This window comes from Limanda limanda, chromosome 14 (assembly GCF_963576545.1).
Source record: "Limanda limanda chromosome 14, fLimLim1.1, whole genome shotgun sequence".
Classification (NCBI taxonomy): Eukaryota; Metazoa; Chordata; class Actinopteri; order Pleuronectiformes; family Pleuronectidae; genus Limanda; species Limanda limanda.
The window spans coordinates 7491979-7513017 of NC_083649.1; the positions used below are offsets into that span (position 1 = coordinate 7491979).

Below are 21039 nucleotides of genomic sequence, written 5' to 3' on the forward strand. Positions count from 1 at the left end.
GTGAACAGACATGATCCCAGTCCGCGGTCACGTGCATGTCTGGAGCAGACTTTCTTCAAAGACCTCTCTGAATTATGGCTGTGCTCCTCCTTCCCTCCATTCTGACCAGTCTCACCTTTAAATACCATTTGAGAGACTCCAAGCAGGCAGGCATGTGTCTTTTACTCAAAATGGCTCCTGTCCAGCGTAGCTCTCAAGGACTGCTGGGATGGTCACCCTCCTATCTCTGAAGTCCTCAAGTTAGATTGAGGACTGTATCAGGAAGCTAATTGTGTCATCTTTAATATTTATGTACAATTTATGCATGAATACTTGGTTTTGTTTATGCATGTAAGTTTAACTGATGGCTGGGGAGGGTCCCTATGGGGTATTAGATATGATGGTGCAAAATTACTGTCCACATCTTTCACTTTACCTCATCTATCTTCCCCCTACAAGGTGTTAGGCAAGAAAAGGAAATGAATGTAACACGTTAACAGGAAACACAAGTCAGGTAAACAAGTCTAACCAACACATCCTTCTTCTGCTACTTCACACCATCCCAGCAGAGAAAACACAAGCTGATTGTGGGTTTGTGTATCAGCCTGTATTATATACTGCGTAATCTCTGAGTGGCTACAGTAATAATGCGTATGAAGTAAATTACTACAATAGTGTGACTACCACTCATAAACAGCAAATAGAATGACCAACATGTTTTTTATATTGTATCCCACTGGTGCTTTCTACCTTCACTGACTTACTGTATCGCAGAGAGAAGATACACTGCAAAGTTTGGTTAGGGTCAGCTGCACTACATGACAACCTGAAACTTTTCATTTGGTCTTTAGCACATCAACATTCACAAAACTCATCTGAAATTGGTGTGAATGCGCTTTCTTTCATTTACACCTGTTAGGTTTCATTATGTTACAGAGGGAAAAGGTCAGCTTTTTAAAGTTTAAAAAGAAGAGGACAACGTTTCAACCCATCACCTCTCGGTCCCAGGTGTTTACTTGTTATTACATAGCCACTGTAATAAGACATATGCAGGTTTAATTTCATGACTGACATATTGTGATAGATTACAGATTTTGAAATCATAAAGCAACAAAGAATAAAAAACACTTAAAGGGCCCATATTTTGCACCTTTCAGGGATTTAAAGCGTAACCGCTGGTCTCAAACAGTAACGCTCTGAGGAGGAACGTGCACGGACACATTCTCTTCCTTGTATCCCTCCACGCTGCAGTGTTTCTTCAGTTTCTACTGCTTGGTGTGGCTTTCTGTGTGGAGGGGTGGTGGTGCTGACTGGGATCAGGTTTGGTGGGTTCCGAGGCTGGACTGGTACTGGCTGGGTCGGGCTGAGAGACGAGTGCGACCCCGAATGACATCATACGGGGGAGGAAGTACGAAATGAGATGTTTCGATAACCTATTTCTTCACCTGGACTGAGTGAAAAAGTTCCTGTTTTCATACTGTGACGCCACCTACTGTCCCCTTCAAGTCATTACGGATAGTAAAAGCCCAGAAAATGTATTTGACACAATATGGGCCCTTTAATAGCAGACTGTCTCTGCCAAAATATTATCTGCTGTGAAATAAAAATCAGACGAGTCAGGAGCAAAAAAAGTCACTGTTCAAAAACCTGTACCCATGAAAGTGTGCACACGTGGGTTCAGAGTCCAGCTGTATGTACACAACACTGAGTAAATGACGACAATGTGCGTATTTTCACCTTCATTTGAATCATTCAATGAGGCATTTTAGTGATAACCATGTACTGTGAGCCACGGCCAGGCAGCCACTCTGCATCCACTCTGTCAGGACGTTCTTCAGTTCAAGCAGTGATGCAAAAATAAAGCAACCAGTCCCATTCTTCACCTGTGGGTCAATCCTGGCCTTTCACAGCGTCATGACTGTTCATCCATCGCTGCTTCTGCTGGTGCAGCATTCAGCTGTTCAGGGTCACCAGGTAGAATGTCTGCGACCGTCTGGATGAGCTCCTCGATCTGCTCCTCTGACAAACGCTCTTCACTCTCCTCTACCATCTGCACAGAAACAGAAAATTAAAGGTTGGATCATTACATTGTTTCTGAAATGTTTATTGTCTTATTTGTTCTAAATGCTATTCACGTCCCCATAGCCATCAATGATTAAAGACGTCTGATAGGAAACAAAGGAAAAGAGCTAGTGTCTGTGGGATCATATGATTTGCTGTGTGCACCTTGCCTGTGCGCTCACCATGCATGACCGGACTCTTCACAAGCAGGAGAGACACTCACCGTTGATGCAGAGACTGAAGTTAGTGAGTGAGTCACGGACAAGTCGGCTTCAAGCAGTTGTAAAGTGATGTGCGTCAATGTGTTTTGCAGGCGTATGTAACAGTGACGTACTTTCAAAGTGTATCCTGCTCTCGCTAGTTTTTCCATATTTATCAGAGTCTGCTATTGCAAATTGTGCATCGCTAAAGAATCATTCAAATGGATAATTTATATTTTTACAATAATTCTCTTGCAAATGATTTTTGAAAGTGGACACTTGAAGTGATAAACATGTCGAGAATTACCACTAGTAATTGATGACAGCAAAGAAAAACACTCACCAGCTGAATTTCCACTGCTGTCTGCGGCCGGTGGTTCAGCAGCTGCAGTTTCTCAGCCCTGAAGACAAAGAGGGAAACAATATCATCAGAGTGTATGTGGTATACAGACACACATATCAAATTGCTGTATATCTAACGTATGTTATGTATCTTAAAAGGTTCTGTGTGTAAGATTTATATGAAAGGGATCTATTGGCAGAAATTGAATATAAAATAATCCTAGTGATGTTTTCCAGGTGTGTTTCATCTAAAATGTAAGAATTGTTGTTTTCTTTACCCTAGATTTATATTTAAATACTTTATATTTACATCAGGAGAGGGTCCTCTCTACAGAGGCCACAATGTGTTTTACAGTAGCCCAGACTGGACAAACTAAACACCTTTTGAGTTTTTATGACAACTGAAGCTACCACAAGTTCTCTCATGCTTGGGAGGGTGAGGTGAGGGGTGTTCAGCTGCAATATGTGGCTTAACCACTAGATGTCACTTAATTCTAGACACTGAACCTTTAGGTATCAGAGAGATCTTACTGACTTGGTGAGTTTATGAGGCATCATGGTGGTGAGGAACTCTTGCACCACCTCTGGGCTCTGTCTGCTGCAAGGCGTATTCGACAGGTGCTTGAGCGTCTGTGTGGAAAAAGCAAAGGAAACTTTTTAAAGTGTAAATGTGACACGACAGGGACACCGAGCGGGATGAGGTCAGGGAAGCAAAGGAGAGGACGTTAGCCGACCTCATACATGATGGTGTTCAAGTTCTGCTGCCCAGAGCTGTTCTTGCTCTTCCCACTCTCCTTCCTTTGTTCCTTCAGGTCTGTCAGGAGTTTGAACACCTGAGAAACACACATACAGACCAAAAGCTGAAGTGACACACAAGTATTTTCATCTTGTGACTGGACAGTGCAAAACGACACAACGAGACAGAACACAACACATGAACTCACCTCGTAGTTACTGAGCATGGCAGCGTTGGCGTTTTTCCTGAAAAGAAGACAAATGTATGAGCAGAAAAGTTAATGGGTGACCTTAAAATAACAACAAATTACGTAATCTCAGATATCAACATCCTGGACTTTGGAGCTTTTAACCACATCACTCAGTCCTCGTTCAGTGAGCAGCATTAGCTCAGTTGTTACTTTGGTCCCATGTGGACACCTGAGCAGCCTGTGGCTGCTGAAACAAAACCATGAGATGTGGCTGAACGCTCTCAAAGATAAATGGTGGACCCCGAGTCTGGATTATATAGACTGCATAAGACGTAATAAAAAAAGAAAAGTCTTGATAGGAGGTAGACTAATAGAAAGTGATGTGGACACAGGTTAGTGTCATGGTCACTTTTCATGAATATTATTTTAATAATAATAATAATTTCTTCAGTAATATGATCTCTTTGGCCCTTTAGCTGTTAGGTCCATGTTGGTCAGACAGGTTGATCAACAGAATGGTAAAACGCTTTTAACATTTCCCCCGAAAGCACAAACACTCATTAGAATCTAGACACACAATATTTACCAGAACACTGACACAGAAAACACTGTTTTAATAATAAATTAATTTTCTGTCGATGACAAATGGATTCCTACCGATTTTAAAAAGCCATTAATTGAAGATGCCAGCCAGCATTGTTAAATAATAGCTTCCATTGGGGCCGGGTAACAAAACAATATAATTTACATCAAAAGCAATATAATAAAAGTCCAATACATATATATCCATGTAGTGATTAAGTATTATGCACAGGGAGGAGGTATAACACATCAGATGTATCTCAGATTTGTAAAATATTTTAAATATTCTTAACAGAAGAGTTCAAAAGCCCAACCATCAACCAGGAGCCACACTTCAGTCTTTCAACTTAAATAAAATAATAATAATTTGACCTTATGACAATTATTGACTGATGAATGAAAATATGTATCTGGATATAATTCTTGACCTTATCCTCCAGCCCTGGTGCAAATTGTGTATCTAAAGAAGAGTTCGTTGTTTATTCATAATTTGTCTGAGCACAAATACACAAACAGGAAACAACAGAATTATTCCAATAGTTTTCTTATTCTTCTTCTTCTTATCTTGTATTTACTTCTAAGGAAATAAACCTGAACATGACTCTAACAGCGGATGTGACATTAAACTCTCGTTTCCCCACAAACTGAAGCTGTGTTCCCTTCAACCTGCACCGTTTGAGTAAAGCTTGAGTAATAAACAAACACACAGCCGAACATACATGCAGTCATCGTGCATGTCGAGTACAAATCAATAGATACAAATCTTACACTTCCATTTTGCCAGCGCCGTGGTTTCTGGTTCCTTGTACAATAGCGTCCGTGTAGAAAATGTCGACAGCGTCAAACGTTCCGCCGGCACCATCTGTCTTCTTCCTCTTCTTCTTTCTCTTCCTCTTCTTCTTCTTCCGCTTCCTCTTCTTCGTGTACCACAGTATTTTCTGCTCCTTTAAAACGTTTTCAAGACATTAATCCCTTCGAGAGGAATTTTAAGACCTTTATCTCTCTGCTGGAAAAAACACGATGTAATTTAAATTTGTTTGCTTTTGAGAACATTTATGTAATTAATATCTTTGCAGATGGATTTTTAGAAAAAATGCAGATTACTTAAAACTCAGTTGAACTTCTGTTTAATTCATAAAGTGTGTGTAAATATTCTCTTCTATACATTATGATCCTCAATGTGTTCACTGTTAAATGCCATATTTGGTGTGTTAAGTATCTTTGTACACTTCAATACTTAAGTATTTTCTTTAATACTACTTTCTTCTCCTTCTTTATTCTAAGATGTGGACATGTGAGAAAACCTCGTTGTGGATTCAGATCACAACAACTAAAGAACAAAGCTTAAAATTGTTGAATCTTTAACTTTATTACACACAACAGGAACTGAAGAAACAATTCACCGAGATATTTTATGTTTTATTCAGCAAAGATTCAAAGAATACTTAGAAAAATCTAAACAAATACTACACAGTGCAGGAGAGGCAGAACCCCCAATGGGCAGGTTTAAAAGCCTCAACCGAAATTTTGTGAGAATATCAAAAAATGTGAAAATACAAAAAAACATGTAGAAAATAATAACTCTGTTAGTCAGCAAAGAAAAATTACATTTATATCCCAGTTAAAAACACGAAACACATTAATATCTATACAAAAGATGTGTGCAGTGATGTGGACAAGTGATGTTTAAATAACAGACATCAGTTGAGACAGAAAAGGTCAGATTATGTTGTTTAACTCAGATTTTGATCTTTGACCTTTCATTCATACATTTATAAAGCTAATTAAAGAAAATACCTTAATTTTAAATGATGACTAAAATTCATACAAGAAAGAAAATAATTGAAGCCCCACCCGTCCATCATTGTCATTTTCTTACAGAGTAGATAAGTAAAAGAATCCCCCAGTTTGCACCAGGTACCATCCTTCCAATTATCCGGTCAATGGACATTTCCAAAACAGAAACTAACGCATTTGATATAGGACAACAAAATACAGCAAACGCACACAAAATGCTTTACATTTAAAAACAAATGGTTAAATCTAAAATCTGAAAGACACAGGGTTAAAAAACATGACGATGGATATAAGTAGCTCATACTATGATAGTTGAGTTTAAAAAAAAACATGTTTGTTTTTCACATGAACAAAATGCAACCTCAAGTATTTGCAATCAGGTTAAAAATCACAGCTCCCTTTATCCAAAAAGTGATTATTGTTACTTTATTATAAAGCAGCATCAGTGGATCACTCTACAACTCCCTGCCTTTCCTTACGAGAGTCCTGATCTATGAAAACAGATTCGCTCTCTGTTCACTGACTGTCTTTTGTCAGCAGTTCGCTCTGTACTTGTCTGTGAACATTTAACAAATGTCCATTGGGACAGGTTCCTCTTTTTCACAGAATTCAAAGAACTCCTTGAAAGTCTCGTCAGCCACTTTTCTTTCCACCAACTGGATTTTTATGCGTTTAATGATGTCAGACAAAGGATAGCCAAACTCGATCACACTCTTTATTTGATCTGTTTTTATGTCTATGTACTTATACCCTCCTGAATGCATTGCCAAAACATTGCAGTCCTTATCAAAGACAGGAGAGCCAGACGAGCCTTCATAAAAAGAAGTTTGGTAAGTTAGAACATTGTTTTGATTCATAACAGAATCTGCCGCATCTTCAAAGAAACGTCCAGTAATCAATTTAGTGTTGCCTTGATTTTTGATCCAGCTCTTCTCCACAACCTGTTTTCGGTTTTCAAGTGCAATACACAAGCATGGATCTATTTTTTTCACTCCACCACCAGGGTGCCCGATGATGCAAACACCATCGCTTTGGTTAACGTCTCCACATTTATTTAACAGAGCAGTAGGCAACTTCACACTAGCCCTGAGCTTTAACAAAGCCCAGTCATACACGTCCTTAGTGTATTCAAAGCCAGCGACCTCCTCTACTTCTACTTCTGCAACCGCATCCTGTTCTCTCTCCGTCGGATTTAGACTCTCATAAGAGAAATGAACAATGACCTTTTTATTAAGCTTTTTTAAACTCTCGTTATAGGCCTCTTTGACCACATGAGCATTTGTGAGGACAAACCTGTCAAATAGGAGAAAGCCACTCCCCTTTGACCCATCGTTTATTCTAACTTGACAAACCGAATCACTGAAACCCATCAGTTCCTTCATCGTTTTCACGTCTGTGCACGTCTGAGCATTTTTTCCATACTCGACACGCAAGATTTCAGTCATAGGACGGATCTTTTTCCGACCCTGAAAGGGAACCATTTTCTTCCCATTCATGAATTTCTCAAACTGTGAAGAGAGGTGAATCCTCTTTTCTTCTGAGGAAGGCAGTGGGGTTTGTTCTGCTGCCATGTAACCACTTGTGTCGGTATTATTATTCACTGACTGCTCTGAAGGATCCTGGTTTTCTTCAGCTTCAGTTCTCTGAGACTCAGCTGACTGTAAAAAGTCCTCTTCAAGACTGCTAGGCAGACTCTCTGGTAGATTTCTGACCTGTTTGATTGTGTAAGTTTTGCCACCTACGTCATCCACCAGATTGGACATGTTCACGATGAAGTCATCAGTAGAGAGCACGCACTTCTTTTTGAAAACAATATCATGAAATCGATCATCTCTTCCCAGAGCTTGCTTTACCTTTTCCCCTTTGTACGCGAAAATGGTCATTTCGTCAACACCGATGTCGTTTTTTAGGTCTGGGTTCTTCAAGATGCGTTTTACACCCTCCCCCCCCATTACCCGTACATGAAACAACACAACCTCATCATTTCTTCTGTCATGAGCAGAGCCACTAGCTTTTCTCCCTGGTGTGTTTACAGCTTTGATAAACTTGACAGTTAAACACTCATCTTTAATTAAGCTGCATGGAAAGTTGGAACAAATAGCTTTCCCATTCCTGAGAAGAACAAGCTCTCTGCCTTTGTTCTTTTTTGCTATTCCCCTAAAATGTGGGTTCCTTTTCAGTGAGTCCTCCACAGTTCCGGCTCTGTTGCAGGAAACTAATATGGTGGTCAGGCCCACTGATTTCCAATTGAAAGAATGGGTTGGATGTGGCTTCTCTTCCTATAGGAATGAAAAATAATCCATATTTAAGGAAAAACCCTGGAGAATATTTTCATCAGATTTAAGCAAGACCACTGTGTCTAAATTCAGGAGCTGCATCCTTCAGAGGCTGCATTTGAGGACCAGTTTCATCTTCATTTTCAAGGTCTCCTTCAAATGCAGCCGACAGATGTTTCCTTCCATCCCTTAAGAATGAAGGCTCCACTGGGTGGATCCTTCCTATCCCAGGACTCATTGTGTGTCAGTGAGGATACTGTTTTTTCAAAGAGGTAATGGATAAACCCCCCTGACTTGAGACACAGCTATTGACTGATCACCTCAAAACATGGCCGAAGTGAGATGGAAGTGAGCACCAACACAGACTGAACAAACGTTAAATGTTTCAGGAGAAGAAAACATTTGTGTATTTTACAAGACAAACCTTTTTAACAAGAGTTGGTTGACCAGATGGACTCTTTTCCTCTTTCAGGTCTTCTGATTTATTCTTGAGATAAGAGAGATAATTATTATTCATGATATTATATGATGAAACCCCCATTAAGACTTTTGACTATGTAAATCAGTTATCAAAATATTCTCAGGATATATACTTTTGAAACAACTTGAATTTGTTGTACTTTTCATTACACAGACACAATCAATACCTCAAAACTTTTGTCCAGTGGTTCCGACTTAGCTTCCATTTTCATGACGTGGTTTCCAGCTGAATTAGGAGGATAACTGTAGGATATTTGAAGGATAACTGAAGGTCAATGAATTGATGGATTATTGTTAGTAATGGTCAAGTATCAGAGGAAAAATATTATATATCAAGCAGTCCTGCTGCAATCATAGTCTATGGTCAGCCGCCAGCAAGATCATGATCCACCATCAAGATCGGAGGCCACCATAATCCACAGTCATTGTCCACTGTCGCCAATAAGGATCCATCATCTGCTACCCCCTCGGTCGTGGTCCACCACCATTAACAGATGCCAGCACGATACAGAATCCGCAATACTGGATCCATCATTACAATCTCTGATACACGATCCACAGATCGTAATCCATCATGTAGATAGTAATGAAGTAAATAACTGTGATTCACATCTTGTTGGCCAAACTCATGTTCAAAATTAGTTTTACAGTAGGGCCACCAAACACCAAACAGCCACACATGCAGGCGATGAGTTCCAGTAAAGAACCAGTGAACGGACGACGCTGCAATTAAACACAACACTTAAGATTATTTTTAATGATGCAGGAGTCATTCATTTAAAACATGTTAAAAAATAAGTTAAACAGCCTGGTTTGCTTTAGTAGATGAACAAAATGTTGTTGGGAGTGGCCAATCACCATTTTGGAAGCACGCTGACATGCACAGACACAAAAACGCATACTCAGATACACATCTTTATATATTAAGTACACCGTTAGTAATTTGTGTTTTATACTTTATTATCTTCATAATAAATGTTTTTCTTTCACAAATGTTTTTTCATTAATGTTGCATAAGTGAATTTTGCAAACCTCTACACTTACAAGAACTCTATATCCTTCAACTTAGCTAACTATCTATAAGGTAATTTTCTTTATAGTTTTTAATTTTATTTTTCATCAGAGTTCCAAATTTACTTTAGTTAGTACTTTTGTGAGACTTAATCAATAAATTAGCTTTATCCATAACCAGTAACCGATAACCAAATTTATTGAATGCCGAAAGGCACACCATATATGGGATCACGTTTAATCCACTATTGCACAACACTGTGAACTCCCAGAAACTTTGGCTTGTCCTCTGAAGTCAGCACAAAAACGAAACTTATTTTTACACCCGGGGATTGGTTGTAATCGCTCTGTTCTTGTTATCAATTCATTAGAATAAAGATCAATTTTAATCAGAGAATAGTTTTTTTCAAACACAGCCCTCTGTCCAGCAACCAATTCAGAAATCAGGCAATACTGTTGAGGAGAATTAAATAAACGTGATTTGCAGATTCAAATGGGACAGAATAAAGATGACCAGTTGGCTGGACATTGCCCACCCTGGCCCACTTCTAGATCCGGGTCAGATTGTTATGATTATTCTTATTATACCAAGACCTCCTTGAATTTCCTATTGTGACGTATTCTGGAAAAACTCTCAACCCTAAATCAACTGTGTAAAAATGTTCCCACTCCAAATGTATTAATCCCCCCCCCCCCCCCCCCAATCTAAGCAGGCTGAACTGTACTTTGACTGTATTTTTAAATCTGTATAATTCATTGAAAACAGCTACTTACAGTCTCTCCTGGTTCTTTGTGCTGAATCACCGAGGTGTGTACGTGTCAAACGATTTCCGCGAATGAGACCTTCAACAGATCCGCCTCTCATTATTTGCCTTGTTACCAGATCATAATAACTAAAGAACAAAGCTCTCAAAATATCTCCACCTGCTGTTCAATCTCTGTCACTGCAGAAAAGCACAAACTAGGAACAGGCTCGTGGTGGATGAGACAGTGTTGGATACAGATTTTTAATTGTTGAATTTATTCCTATTACACAAAACAGGAAATGAAGAAACAATACACTTCGAAGTTTTATTCAGCAAGGACTAAACAAAATACACAGAAAAATTACAAATAATAACACATAGTGCAGGAAAGGCAGAAAACTCTAAGTAAAGTTAACTATTGGAACGCAGTCCGGGTCATTTCACTCAACTTTTTGAGTTTTAAAAGCCTCAAACAAAATATTGTTAAAATATCACAAAATTAGAAACTACAGAAATAACCATGCAGAAAAATAATAACTATGATAGTCAACAAAGAAATAATTACATTTATATCCCAGTTAAAAACACGAAACACATTAATATCTATACAAACGATGTGTGCAGTGATGTGGACGAGTGTAGTTTCAACAACAGACATCACTTGAGACAGAAAAGGTCAGATTATGTTGTTTAACTCAGATTTTGATCTTTGACCTTTCATTCATACATTTATATAGCTGATTAAAGAAAATACCTTCATATTAAATGACGACTAAAACTCATACAAGAAAGAAAATAATTGAAGCCCCACCTGTCCATCATTGTCATTGTCTTACAGACTAATTAAGTAAAAGAATCCCCCAGTTTGGACCAGGTACGATCCTTCCAATTATCCGGTCAATGGACATTTCCAAAACAGAAACCAACGCATTTGATATAGAACGACAAAATACAGCAAACGCACTGAAAATGCTTTACATTTAAAAACAAATAGTTAAATCGAAAATCTGAAACACAAAAGGTTAAAAAACATGACGATGGATATTTGCAACTCATAGTATGATCGTTGATTTGTAAAAAAAAAACATGTTTGTTTCACATAAACAAAAACAAGTATTTGCAATCAGGTTAAAAATCACAGCTCCCTTTATCCAAAAAGGGATTATTGTTACTTTATAATCATAAATCAGCATCAGTTGGATCCCTCTACAACTCCCTGCCTTTCCTTACGAGAGTCCTGATCTATGAAAACAGATTCGCTCTCTGTTCACTGACTGTCTTTTGTCAGCAGTTCGCTCTGTACTTGTCTGTGTACATTTAACAAGTGTCCATTCGGAGAGGTTCCTCTTCTTGACAGAAGAATTCAAACAACCCCTTTAAATTCTCGTCAGCCACTGGTCTGCGTACAACAGCTTTGAATGCTTTGAGGTTTCTGCTCTCAACCAGTTTCTTCACATTGCTCATCGTCTTTCTGATGTTTGTTCGATCAGAAGCGAGGAATGCCTTCAACACGTCCAACCTTTCTCTTTCCACCAACTGGATAATGATGCGTTCAATGATGTCAGACAAAGAATAGCCAAACTCGATCACGCTCTTTATTGTATCTGTTTTTACGTCTCTGTACGGATACCCTCCTGAATGCATTGCCAAAACGTTGCAGTCCTGATCAAAGACAGGAGAGCCAGACGACCCTTCATAAAAACAAGTTTTGTAAGTTCGAAAATGTTTGCAACGCATAACAGATAATGCCACACCTTCAAAGTAACGTCCAGTAATCAATTTAGTGTTTTCTTGATATATGATGCAGCTCTTCTCCACATCCTGGATCAATTCAGTGTTGCCTTGATTTTTGATGCGGCTCTTCTCCACAACCTGTTTTCGGTTTTCAGGTGCAATACTCAAGCATGGATCTATTCTTTTCACTCCACCACCAGGGTGCCCGATGATGCAAACACCATGGCTTTGGTTAACGTATCCACATTTATTTAACAGAGCAGTGGGCAAGCTCACACCAGCCTTGAGCTTTAACAAAGCCCAGTCATACATCTCCTTGATGTATTCAAAGCCAGCGACCTCCTCTACTTCTACTTCTGCAACCGAATCCTGTTCTCTCTCCATCTGCTTTAGACTCTCATAAGAGAAATGGACAGTGACCTCGGCATTAAGCTCCTTTTCACTCTCATTATAAACCACTTCGACCACATGGGCATTTGTGTTGGCAAACCTGTCAAATAGGAGAAAGCCACTTCCTACTGCCCTATCGTTTATTCTAACCTGACAAATCGAATCACTGAAACCCATCAGTTCCTTCATCGTTTTCACTTCTGTGCACGTCTGAGCATTTTTTCCATACTCTGCACTCATGATTGTCGTAATAGGAATGGTCTTATCCCCATCCAGAAAGGGAACGGTTTTCTTCCTATTCATGAAATTCTCAAACTGTGAAGAGAGGTGACTCCTCATTTCTTCTGAGGAAGGCAATGAGGTTTGTTTTGCTGCCGTGTGACCACTTGTGTTGGTATTATCTTTCACTGACTTCTTTAAAGGATCCTGGTTTTCTTTAGTGTCAGTTCTCTGAGACTTAGCTGACTGTGAATCATCTTCATAACTGCTAGGCTGACTTTTTGGTCGCTTTCCGACCTGTTTGATTGTGTACGTTTTGCCACCTAGGTCATCCACCACATTGGACATGTCCACAACGAAGTTAGGACTAGAGAGCACGCATGTCTTTGTGAAGACAATATCCTGAAATCGAGCATCTCTTCTCAGAGCTTGCTCTATCTTTTCTTCTTTGTACGCGAAAATGGTCATTTCGTCAACATCGTTTTTTAGGTCTGGGTTCTTCAAGATGCGTTTTACACCCACCCCCCCCCGTCATCCGTACATGAAACAACACAACTTCTTCAGATGAGCCCTTTCTTCTGTCATGAGCAGAGCCACCAGCTGTTTCCTCTGTTGTGTTTACAGCTTTGATAAACTTGACAGTTAAACACTCATCTTTAATTAAGCTGCATGGAAAGTGTGAACAAATAGCTTTCCCATCCCTGAGAAGAACAAGCTCTTTGCCTTTGTTCTTTTTTGCTATTCCTTCAAACTGTGGGTTCCTTTTCAGTGAGTCCTCAACAGTTCCGGCTCTGGTGCAGGAAACTAATGTGGTGGTCAGGCCCATTGATTTCCAATTGAAAGAATGGGTTGGATGTGGCTTCTCTTCCTATAGGAATGAAAAATAATCCATATTTAAGGAAAAACCCTGGAGAATATTTTCATCAGATTTAAGCAAGACCACTGTGTCTCAATTCAGGAGCTGCATCCTTCAGAGGCTGCATTTGAGGACCAGTTTCATCTTCATTTTCAAGGTCTCCTTCAAATGCAGCCGACAGATGTTTCCTTCCATCCCTGAGGAATGATGGCTCCACCGGTGGATCCTTCCTTCCCAGGACTCATTGTGCATCAGTGACGATACAGTTTTTTCAAATAGGTAGTGGATACACCCCCCTGACTTGAGACACAGCTATTGACTGATCATCTCAAAACATGGCTGAAGTGAGATGGAAGTGAGCACCAACACAGACTAAATCAAACTTTAAATGTTACAGAAGAAGAAAACATTTGTTTATTTTACAAGACAAACCTTTTTAAGAGGGGGTTTACCAGATGGACTCTTTTCCTCTTTCAGGTCTTCTGATTTATTCTTGAAATAAGAGAGAGAATTATTATTAATGATATTTAATTATATATATTAAGACTTTTGACTATGTAAATAAGTAATCAAAATATTCTTGAACAGGATATATATACTTTTGAAACAACTTGAATTTGTTCATTACACAGGAAACAATCCGTACCTCAAAACTTTTGTCCATTGGTTCAGACTCAGGTTCCATTTTTAGCACGTGGTTTCCAGCTGAATTCAGATCTTATCTACAGGAAGTGAAAACAAGAATAATTTATTTCAAATAACTTAGAATATTTCAAATCATCTTCTCACTCTGCCACAAAGCAAAACTGGAATCAAATCTAAATAAATACTTACCATCGTAAATTAGTAAAAGGAAATTATAAAAAATGATTAAATAAAAATTAACACAGATCTACACGGGAGTTGTAGATAGTAATGAATAGATAACTGGGATTCACATTTTGTTTGCAAAACTCATGTTAAATTAGTTTACGCTTGCGCCACCAAACACCAAACAGCCACACATGCAGGCGATGACTTCCAGTAAGGAAGCAGTGAACGGACGACACTTTTTCCACCTGTTGATCGCTCTGTTCTTGTTATCAATCGATATTAGATAATTTGAATAAAGATCAATTTTAATCAGAGAATAGTTTTTTCAAACAGAGCAACCAATTCAGAAATCAGGAAATGATGTTGAGGAGAATTAAATAAACGTGATTTGCAGATTCAAATGGGACAGAATAAAGATGACCAGTTGGCTGGACATTGCCCACCCTGGCCCACTTCTAGATCCGGGTCAGATTGTTATGATTATTCTCATTATACCAAGACTTGGTTGAATTTCCTATTGTGACGTATTCTGGAAAAAGTCTCAACTCTAAGTCCACTGTGTGGAAATGTACCCACTCCAAATGTATTAATCCACCTCCCCCCCCCCCCCCCCCCGATCTAAGCAGGCTGAACTGTACTTTAACTGTATTTTTAAATCTGAATAATTCATCAAAAAACCGCTACTTACAGTCTCTCCTGGTTCTTTGTGCTGAATCACCGAGGTGTGTCCGTGTCAAACGACTTCCGCGAATGAGACTTTCAATAGATCCCTCCTCTTATCATAAACCTTGTCATCAGATCATAGTAACTACAGAACAGAGTTATCAAAATATCTCCACCTGCTGTTCAATCTGTGTCACTGCAGAAAAGTACAAACTAGGAACAGGCTCGTGGTGGATGAGACAGTGTTAGATACCGATTTTAAATTGTTGAATCTTTTCCTATTACACAAAACAGGAAATGAAGAAACAGTCAACTTAGAAGTTTTATTCAGCAAGGACTAAACAAAATACACAGAAAAATGACAAATAATAACACATAGTGCAGGAAAGGCAGAAAACTTTAAGTAAAGTTAACTATTGGAACGCAGCCCGGGTCATTTCACTCAACTTTTTGAGTTTTTAAAGCCTCAAACGAAATGTTGTTCAAAATATCACAAAATTAGAAAATACAGAAATAACTATGCAGAAAATTAACAACTATGATAGTAAGCAGAGAAATAATTACATTTATATCCCAGTTAAAAACACAAAGCACACTAATATCTATACAAAAGATGTGTGCAGTGATGTGGACGAGTGTAGTTTCAACAACAGACATCAGTTGAGACAGAAAAGGTCAGATTATGTTGTTTAACTCAGATTTTGATCTTTGACCTTTCATTCATACATTTATAAAGCTATTTAAAGAAAATACCTTAATTTTAAATGATGACTAAAATTCATACAAGAAAGAAAATAATTGAAGCCCCACCCGTCCATCATTGTCATTTTCTTACAGAGTAAATAAGTAAAAGAATCCCCCATTTGGACCAGGTAGGATCCTTCCAATTATCCAGTCAATGGACATTTCCAAAACAGAAACCGACACATTTGATATAGAACGACAAAATTCAGCAAACGCACAAAAGGTTAAAAAACATGACGATGGATATGATAGTTGAGTTAAAAAAAACATGTTTGTTTCACATGAACAAAAACAAGTATTTGCAATCAGGCTAAAAATCACCGCTCCCTTTATCCAAAAAGTGATTATTGTTACTTTATAATTATAAACCAGCATCAGTTTGATCCCTCTACAACTCCCTGCCTTTCCTTACGAGAGTCCTGATCTATGAAAACAGATTCGCTCTCTGTTCACTGACTGTCTTTTGTCAGCAGTTCGCTCTGTACTTGTCTGTGTACATTTATTAAGTTTCCATTGGGACAGGTTCCTCTTTTTTACAGAATTCAAAGAACTCCTTAAAAGTCTCGTCAGCCACTTTTCTTTCCACCAACTGGATATTGATGCGTTCAATGATGTCAGACAAAGAATAGCCGAACTCGATTGCACTCTTTATTGTATCTGTTTTTGTGTCTCTGAACTTATACCCTCCTGAATGCATTGCCAAAACGTTGCAGTCCTTATCAAAGACAGGAGAACCAGACGCCCCTTCATAAAAACAAGTTTTGTAAGTTACAACATTTTTGCGACGCTGAACTTGTTTTGCCACATTTTTAAAGTAACGGTCAGTAATCAATATACTAGTGTTGTCTTTATTTTTTACGCTATTCTTCGCCTCATCCTGGATCAATTCAGTGTTTCCTTTATGTTTGATGCGGCTCTTCTCCACAACCTTTTTTCGTCTTTCAGGTGCAATACTCAAGCATGTTTCTATTTTTTTTACTCCACCATCAGGGTGCCCGATGATGCGAACACCATGGCTTTGGTTAAGGTCTCCACATTTATTTAACAGACCATTAGGCAACTTCACACCAGCCTTGAGCTTCAACAGAGCCCAGTCATACATGTCCTCAGTGTATTCAAAGCCAGCGACCTCCTCTACTTCTACTTCTGCAACCGAATCCTGTTCTCTCTCCGTCTGATATTGACTCTCATAAGAGAAATGGACAATGACCTTTTTATTAAGCTTTTTGTCACTCTCATTATAAACGGCGTTGACCACATGGGCATTTGTGAGGACAAACCTGTCAAATAGGAGAAAGCCACTCCCCGTTGACCCATCGTGTAATCTAACCTGACAAACCGAATTACTGAAACCCATCAGCTCCTTCATCGTTTTCACGTCTGTGCACGTCTGAGCATTTTTTCCATACTCGACACGCAAGACTTCCGTCATAGGAAGGGTATTTTTCCCAACCCGAAAGGGATCAGTTATCTCCCCATTCAAAAGATTTTCAAACTGTGAACAGAGGTAACTCATCATTGTTTCTGAGGGAGGCACTGAGGTTTGTTCTGCTGCCGTGTGACCACTTGTGTCGGTATTATCTTTCACTGACTGCTCTGAAGGATCCTGGTTTTCTTCAGCTTCAGGTCTCTGAGACTCAGCTGACTGTACGAAGTCCTCTTCAAGACTGCTAGGCTGACTGTCTGGCAGATTTTTGACCTCAGTGATTGTGTACGTTTCGCCACCTAGGTCATCCACCAGATTGGACATGTTCACGACGAGGTCATCAGTAGAGCGCAAGCACTTCTTTTTGAAAACAATATTCAGAAATCGAGCATCTCTTCTCAGAGCTTGCTTTACTGTTTCCCCTTTGTATGCGAAAATGGTCATTTCATCAACACGGATGTTGTTTTTTAGGTTTGGGTTCTTCAAGATGCGTTTTCCACCCTTCCCCCCCGTCATCCGTACATGAAACAACACAACTTCATCAGATGAGCCCTTTCTTCTGACATGAGCAGAGCCACCAGCTGTTTCCTCTGTTGTGTCTTCAACTTTGATAAACTTGACAGTTAAACACTCATCTTTCATTATTAAGCTGCATGGAAAGTGTGAACAAATAGCTTTCCCATCCCTGAGAAGAACAAGCTCTCTGCCTTTGTTCGTTTTTGCTATTCCCCTAAAATGTGAGTTCCTTTTCAGTGAGTCCTCCACAGTTCCGGCTCTGTTGCAGGAAACTACTATGGTGGTTGGGCCCACTGATTTCCACTTGAAAGAATGGGTTGGATGTGGCTCCGCTTCCTAAAGGAATGAAAAATTATCAATATTTAATTGAATCGCAGGAGAATATTTTCATCTGATTTAAGCAAGACCACTGTGTCTCAATTCAGGGGCTGCCTCCTTCAGAGGCTGCATTTGAGGACCAGTTTCATCACATCTCATTTCAAAGTCTCCTTCAAATGCAGCCGACAGATGTTTCCTTCCATCAATGAGGAATGAAGGCTCCACCGGTGGATCCTTCCTATCCCAGGACTCATTGTGCGTCAGTGACGATACAGTTTTTTCAAAGAGGTAATGGATACACCCCCCTGACTTGAGACACAGCTATTGACTGATCATCTCAAACATGGCTGAAGTGAGATGGAAGTGAGCACCAACACAGACTGAAACAAACGTTAAATGTTACAGAAGAAGAAATCATTTGTGTATTGTACAAGACAAACCTTTTTAACAAGAGGTGGTTTACCAGATGGACTCTTTTCCTCTTTCAGGTCTTCTGATTTATTCTTGAGATAAGAGAGAGAATTATTATTAAGGATATTATATGATAAAACGCACGCTTAAGAGTATGTAAATCAGTAATCAAAATATTCTTGTACATGATATTTATTTTTAAAACAACTTGAATTTGATGTACTCTTCATTACACAGGAAACAATCAGTACCTCAATAATTCTGTCAATTGGTTCTGACTTGGGTTCCATTTTTATCACGTGGTTTCCAGCTGGATTAGGATCTTATCTACAGGACGGGAAAACAAGAATGATTGATTTCAAATAACTTAGAATATTTCAAATCCTCTTCTCACTCTGCCACAAAGCAAATCTGGAATGAAATCTAAATAAATACTTACCATCGTAAATGAATAAAAGGAAATTTTGAAATATGATTAGAAAAAAGTTAACACGTATCTACACAGGAATTGTAGATAGTCAATCAATTAAATCAATCAAATTGTATTTGTATAGCCCATATTCACAAATCACAATTTGTCTAATAGGGCTTTAACATGGTGTGACATCCTCTGTCCTTAACCCTCAACAAGAGTAAGGAAAAGCTACTAAAAACCCTTTAACAGGGTAAAAAGAATGTAGAAACCTCAGAGAGCCACATGTGAGGATCCCTCTCACAGGACGGACGGAAGTGCAATAGATGTCAAGTGTAGAGGAGAACATCATCAGGATAAAGGTTTTAGCAGCATTGATAAGGGTAAACATTTTTGAAGGATAACTGAAGGTCAATGAATTGATGGATTATTGTTAGTAATGGTCAAGTATCAGAGGAAAAATATTATATATCAAGCAGTCCTGCTGCAATCATAGTCTATGGTCAGCAGCCAGCAAGATCATGATCCACCATCAAGATCGGAGGCCACCATAATCCACATTCATTGTCCACTGCCGCCAATAAGGATCCATCATCAGCTTCCACCTCGGTCGTGGTCCACCACCATTAACAGATGCCAGCACGATACAGAATCCGCCATACTGGATCCACCATTACGATCTCTGATACACGATCCACAGATCATAATCCATGATGTAGATAGTAATGAAGTAAATAACTGCGATTCACATCTTGTTGGCAAAACTCATGTTCAAAATTAGTTTTACAGTAGCGATGAGTTCCAGTTAGGAACCAGGGAACGGACGACGCTGCAATTAAACACAACACTTAAGATTATTTTTAATGACGCAGGAGTCATTCATTTAAAACATGTTAAAAAATATTTTCAACAGCCTGGTTTGCTTTAGTAGATAAACAAACTGTTGTTGGGACCTGTTATTTGTGAACCGCAGTTCAGCCCCATTTTGGAAGCACGCTGGCACGCTGACACGCACAGACACACAAACGTATACTCAGATACACATCTTTATATATTAATTACACCGTTAGTAATTTGTGTTTTTATACTTTATTATCTTCATAATAAATGTTTTTCTTTCACAAATGTTTTTTCATTAATGTTGCATAAGTGAATTTTGCAAACCTCTACACTGTCAAGAACTCTATATCCTTCAACTCAGCTAACTATCTATTATGTAATTTTCTTTATAGTTTTTAATTTGATTGTTCGTCAGAGTTCCAAATTTACTTTAGTTAGTACTTTTGTGAGTCTTAATCAATAAATTAGCTTTATCCATAACCAATAACCGATAACCAAATTTATTGAATGCCGAAAGGCACACCATTTTATGGTATCACGTTTAATCCACTATTGCACAACACTGTGAACTCCCAGAAACTTTGGCTTGTCCTCTGAAGTCAGCACAAAAACGAAACTTATTTTTACACCCGGGGATTGGTTGTGATCGCTCTGTCCTTGTTATCAATCGATATTGGATAATTAGAATAAAGATCAATTTTAATCAGAGAATAGTTTTTTTTCAAACACAGCCGTGTGTCCAGCAACCAATTCAGAAATCAGGCAATTCTGTTGAGGCAAATTAAATAAAAGTGATTTGCAGATTCAAATGGGACAAAATAAAGGTGACCAGTTTGCTGGACATTGCCCACCTCGGCCCACTTCTAGATCCGGGTCCGATTGTTATGATTATTCTTATTATACCAAGACTTTGTTGAATTTCCTATCATGACGTATTCTGAAAAAACTCTCAACCCTAAATCCACTGTGTGAAAAGGTTCCCACTCCAAATATATTAACCCCCCCATCTAAGCAGGCTGAACTGTACTTTAACTGTATTTTTAAATCTGAATAATTCATCAAAAAACCGCTACTTACAGTCTCTCCTGGTTCTTTGTGCTGAATCACCGAGGTGTGTCCGTGTCAAACGACTTCCGCGAATGAGACTTTCAACAGATCCTCCTCTCATTATATACCTTGTCATTCAGATCATAATAACTAAAGCACAGAGCTATCAAAATATCTCCACCTGCTGTTCAATCTGTGTCACTGCAGAAAAGCACAAACTAGGAACAGGCTCGTGGTGGATGAGACAGTG

The 21039-nt window shown here is 38.9% G+C and overlaps 3 protein-coding genes and 1 pseudogene across 3 annotated transcripts; all 4 read right to left on the minus strand.

The window, feature by feature from the left end:
* Window positions 1–960: 960 nt before the first annotated feature.
* On the minus strand, window positions 961–4953 carry crcp (calcitonin gene-related peptide-receptor component protein). Its single transcript, XM_061086512.1, has 6 exons — window positions 4859–4953; window positions 3527–3563; window positions 3317–3415; window positions 3118–3212; window positions 2584–2641; window positions 961–2029 (listed from the first exon to the last, which is right to left on the minus strand). Exons 1-6 carry the CDS (start codon window positions 4864–4866, stop codon window positions 1892–1894), a joined length of 435 nt encoding a protein of 144 aa, XP_060942495.1. The 5' UTR covers window positions 4867–4953; the 3' UTR covers window positions 961–1891.
* A 543-nt stretch (window positions 4954–5496) lies between these two features.
* LOC133019917 (serine protease FAM111A-like) lies at window positions 5497–10487 on the minus strand. The gene is made up of 4 exons (XM_061086510.1): window positions 10429–10487; window positions 8811–8886; window positions 8588–8650; window positions 5497–8166 (listed from the first exon to the last, which is right to left on the minus strand). The coding sequence occupies exons 2-4, from the start codon at window positions 8853–8855 to the stop codon at window positions 6454–6456; spliced, it is 1821 nt and encodes a 606-aa protein (XP_060942493.1). The 5' UTR covers window positions 8856–8886; window positions 10429–10487; the 3' UTR covers window positions 5497–6453.
* Window positions 10488–10714: 227 nt separating this feature from the next.
* LOC133019916 (serine protease FAM111A-like) lies at window positions 10715–15159 on the minus strand (annotated as a pseudogene).
* A 228-nt stretch (window positions 15160–15387) lies between these two features.
* LOC133019919 (serine protease FAM111A-like) lies at window positions 15388–20879 on the minus strand. The gene is made up of 4 exons (XM_061086513.1): window positions 20820–20879; window positions 18742–18817; window positions 18520–18582; window positions 15388–18097 (listed from the first exon to the last, which is right to left on the minus strand). Exons 2-4 carry the CDS (start codon window positions 18778–18780, stop codon window positions 16322–16324), a joined length of 1878 nt encoding a protein of 625 aa, XP_060942496.1. The 5' UTR covers window positions 18781–18817; window positions 20820–20879; the 3' UTR covers window positions 15388–16321.
* Between the last annotated feature and the right edge of the window lie 160 nt (window positions 20880–21039).

Coding starts and splice junctions, on each gene's coding strand:
- LOC133019917 (XM_061086510.1), bottom strand. CDS start 8,855: ATGAAAATGGAAGCTAAGTCGGAACCACTGGACAAAAGTTTTGAG. Junction 8,651..8,810: donor CACTGGACAAAAGTTTTGAG/GTATTGATTGTG, acceptor TCTTATCTCAAG/AATAAATCAGAAGACCTGAA. Junction 8,167..8,587: donor AACCAACTCTTGTTAAAAAG/GTTTGTCTTGTA, acceptor TCATTCCTATAG/GAAGAGAAGCCACATCCAAC.
- LOC133019919 (XM_061086513.1), bottom strand. CDS start 18,780: ATGGAACCCAAGTCAGAACCAATTGACAGAATTATTGAG. Junction 18,583..18,741: donor CAATTGACAGAATTATTGAG/GTACTGATTGTT, acceptor TCTTATCTCAAG/AATAAATCAGAAGACCTGAA. Junction 18,098..18,519: donor AACCACCTCTTGTTAAAAAG/GTTTGTCTTGTA, acceptor TCATTCCTTTAG/GAAGCGGAGCCACATCCAAC.
- crcp (XM_061086512.1), bottom strand. Junction 3,416..3,526: donor CCATGCTCAGTAACTACGAG/GTGAGTTCATGT, acceptor TGTGTTTCTCAG/GTGTTCAAACTCCTGACAGA. Junction 2,030..2,583: donor CAGCAGTGGAAATTCAGCTG/GTGAGTGTTTTT, acceptor GTTTCTGTGCAG/ATGGTAGAGGAGAGTGAAGA.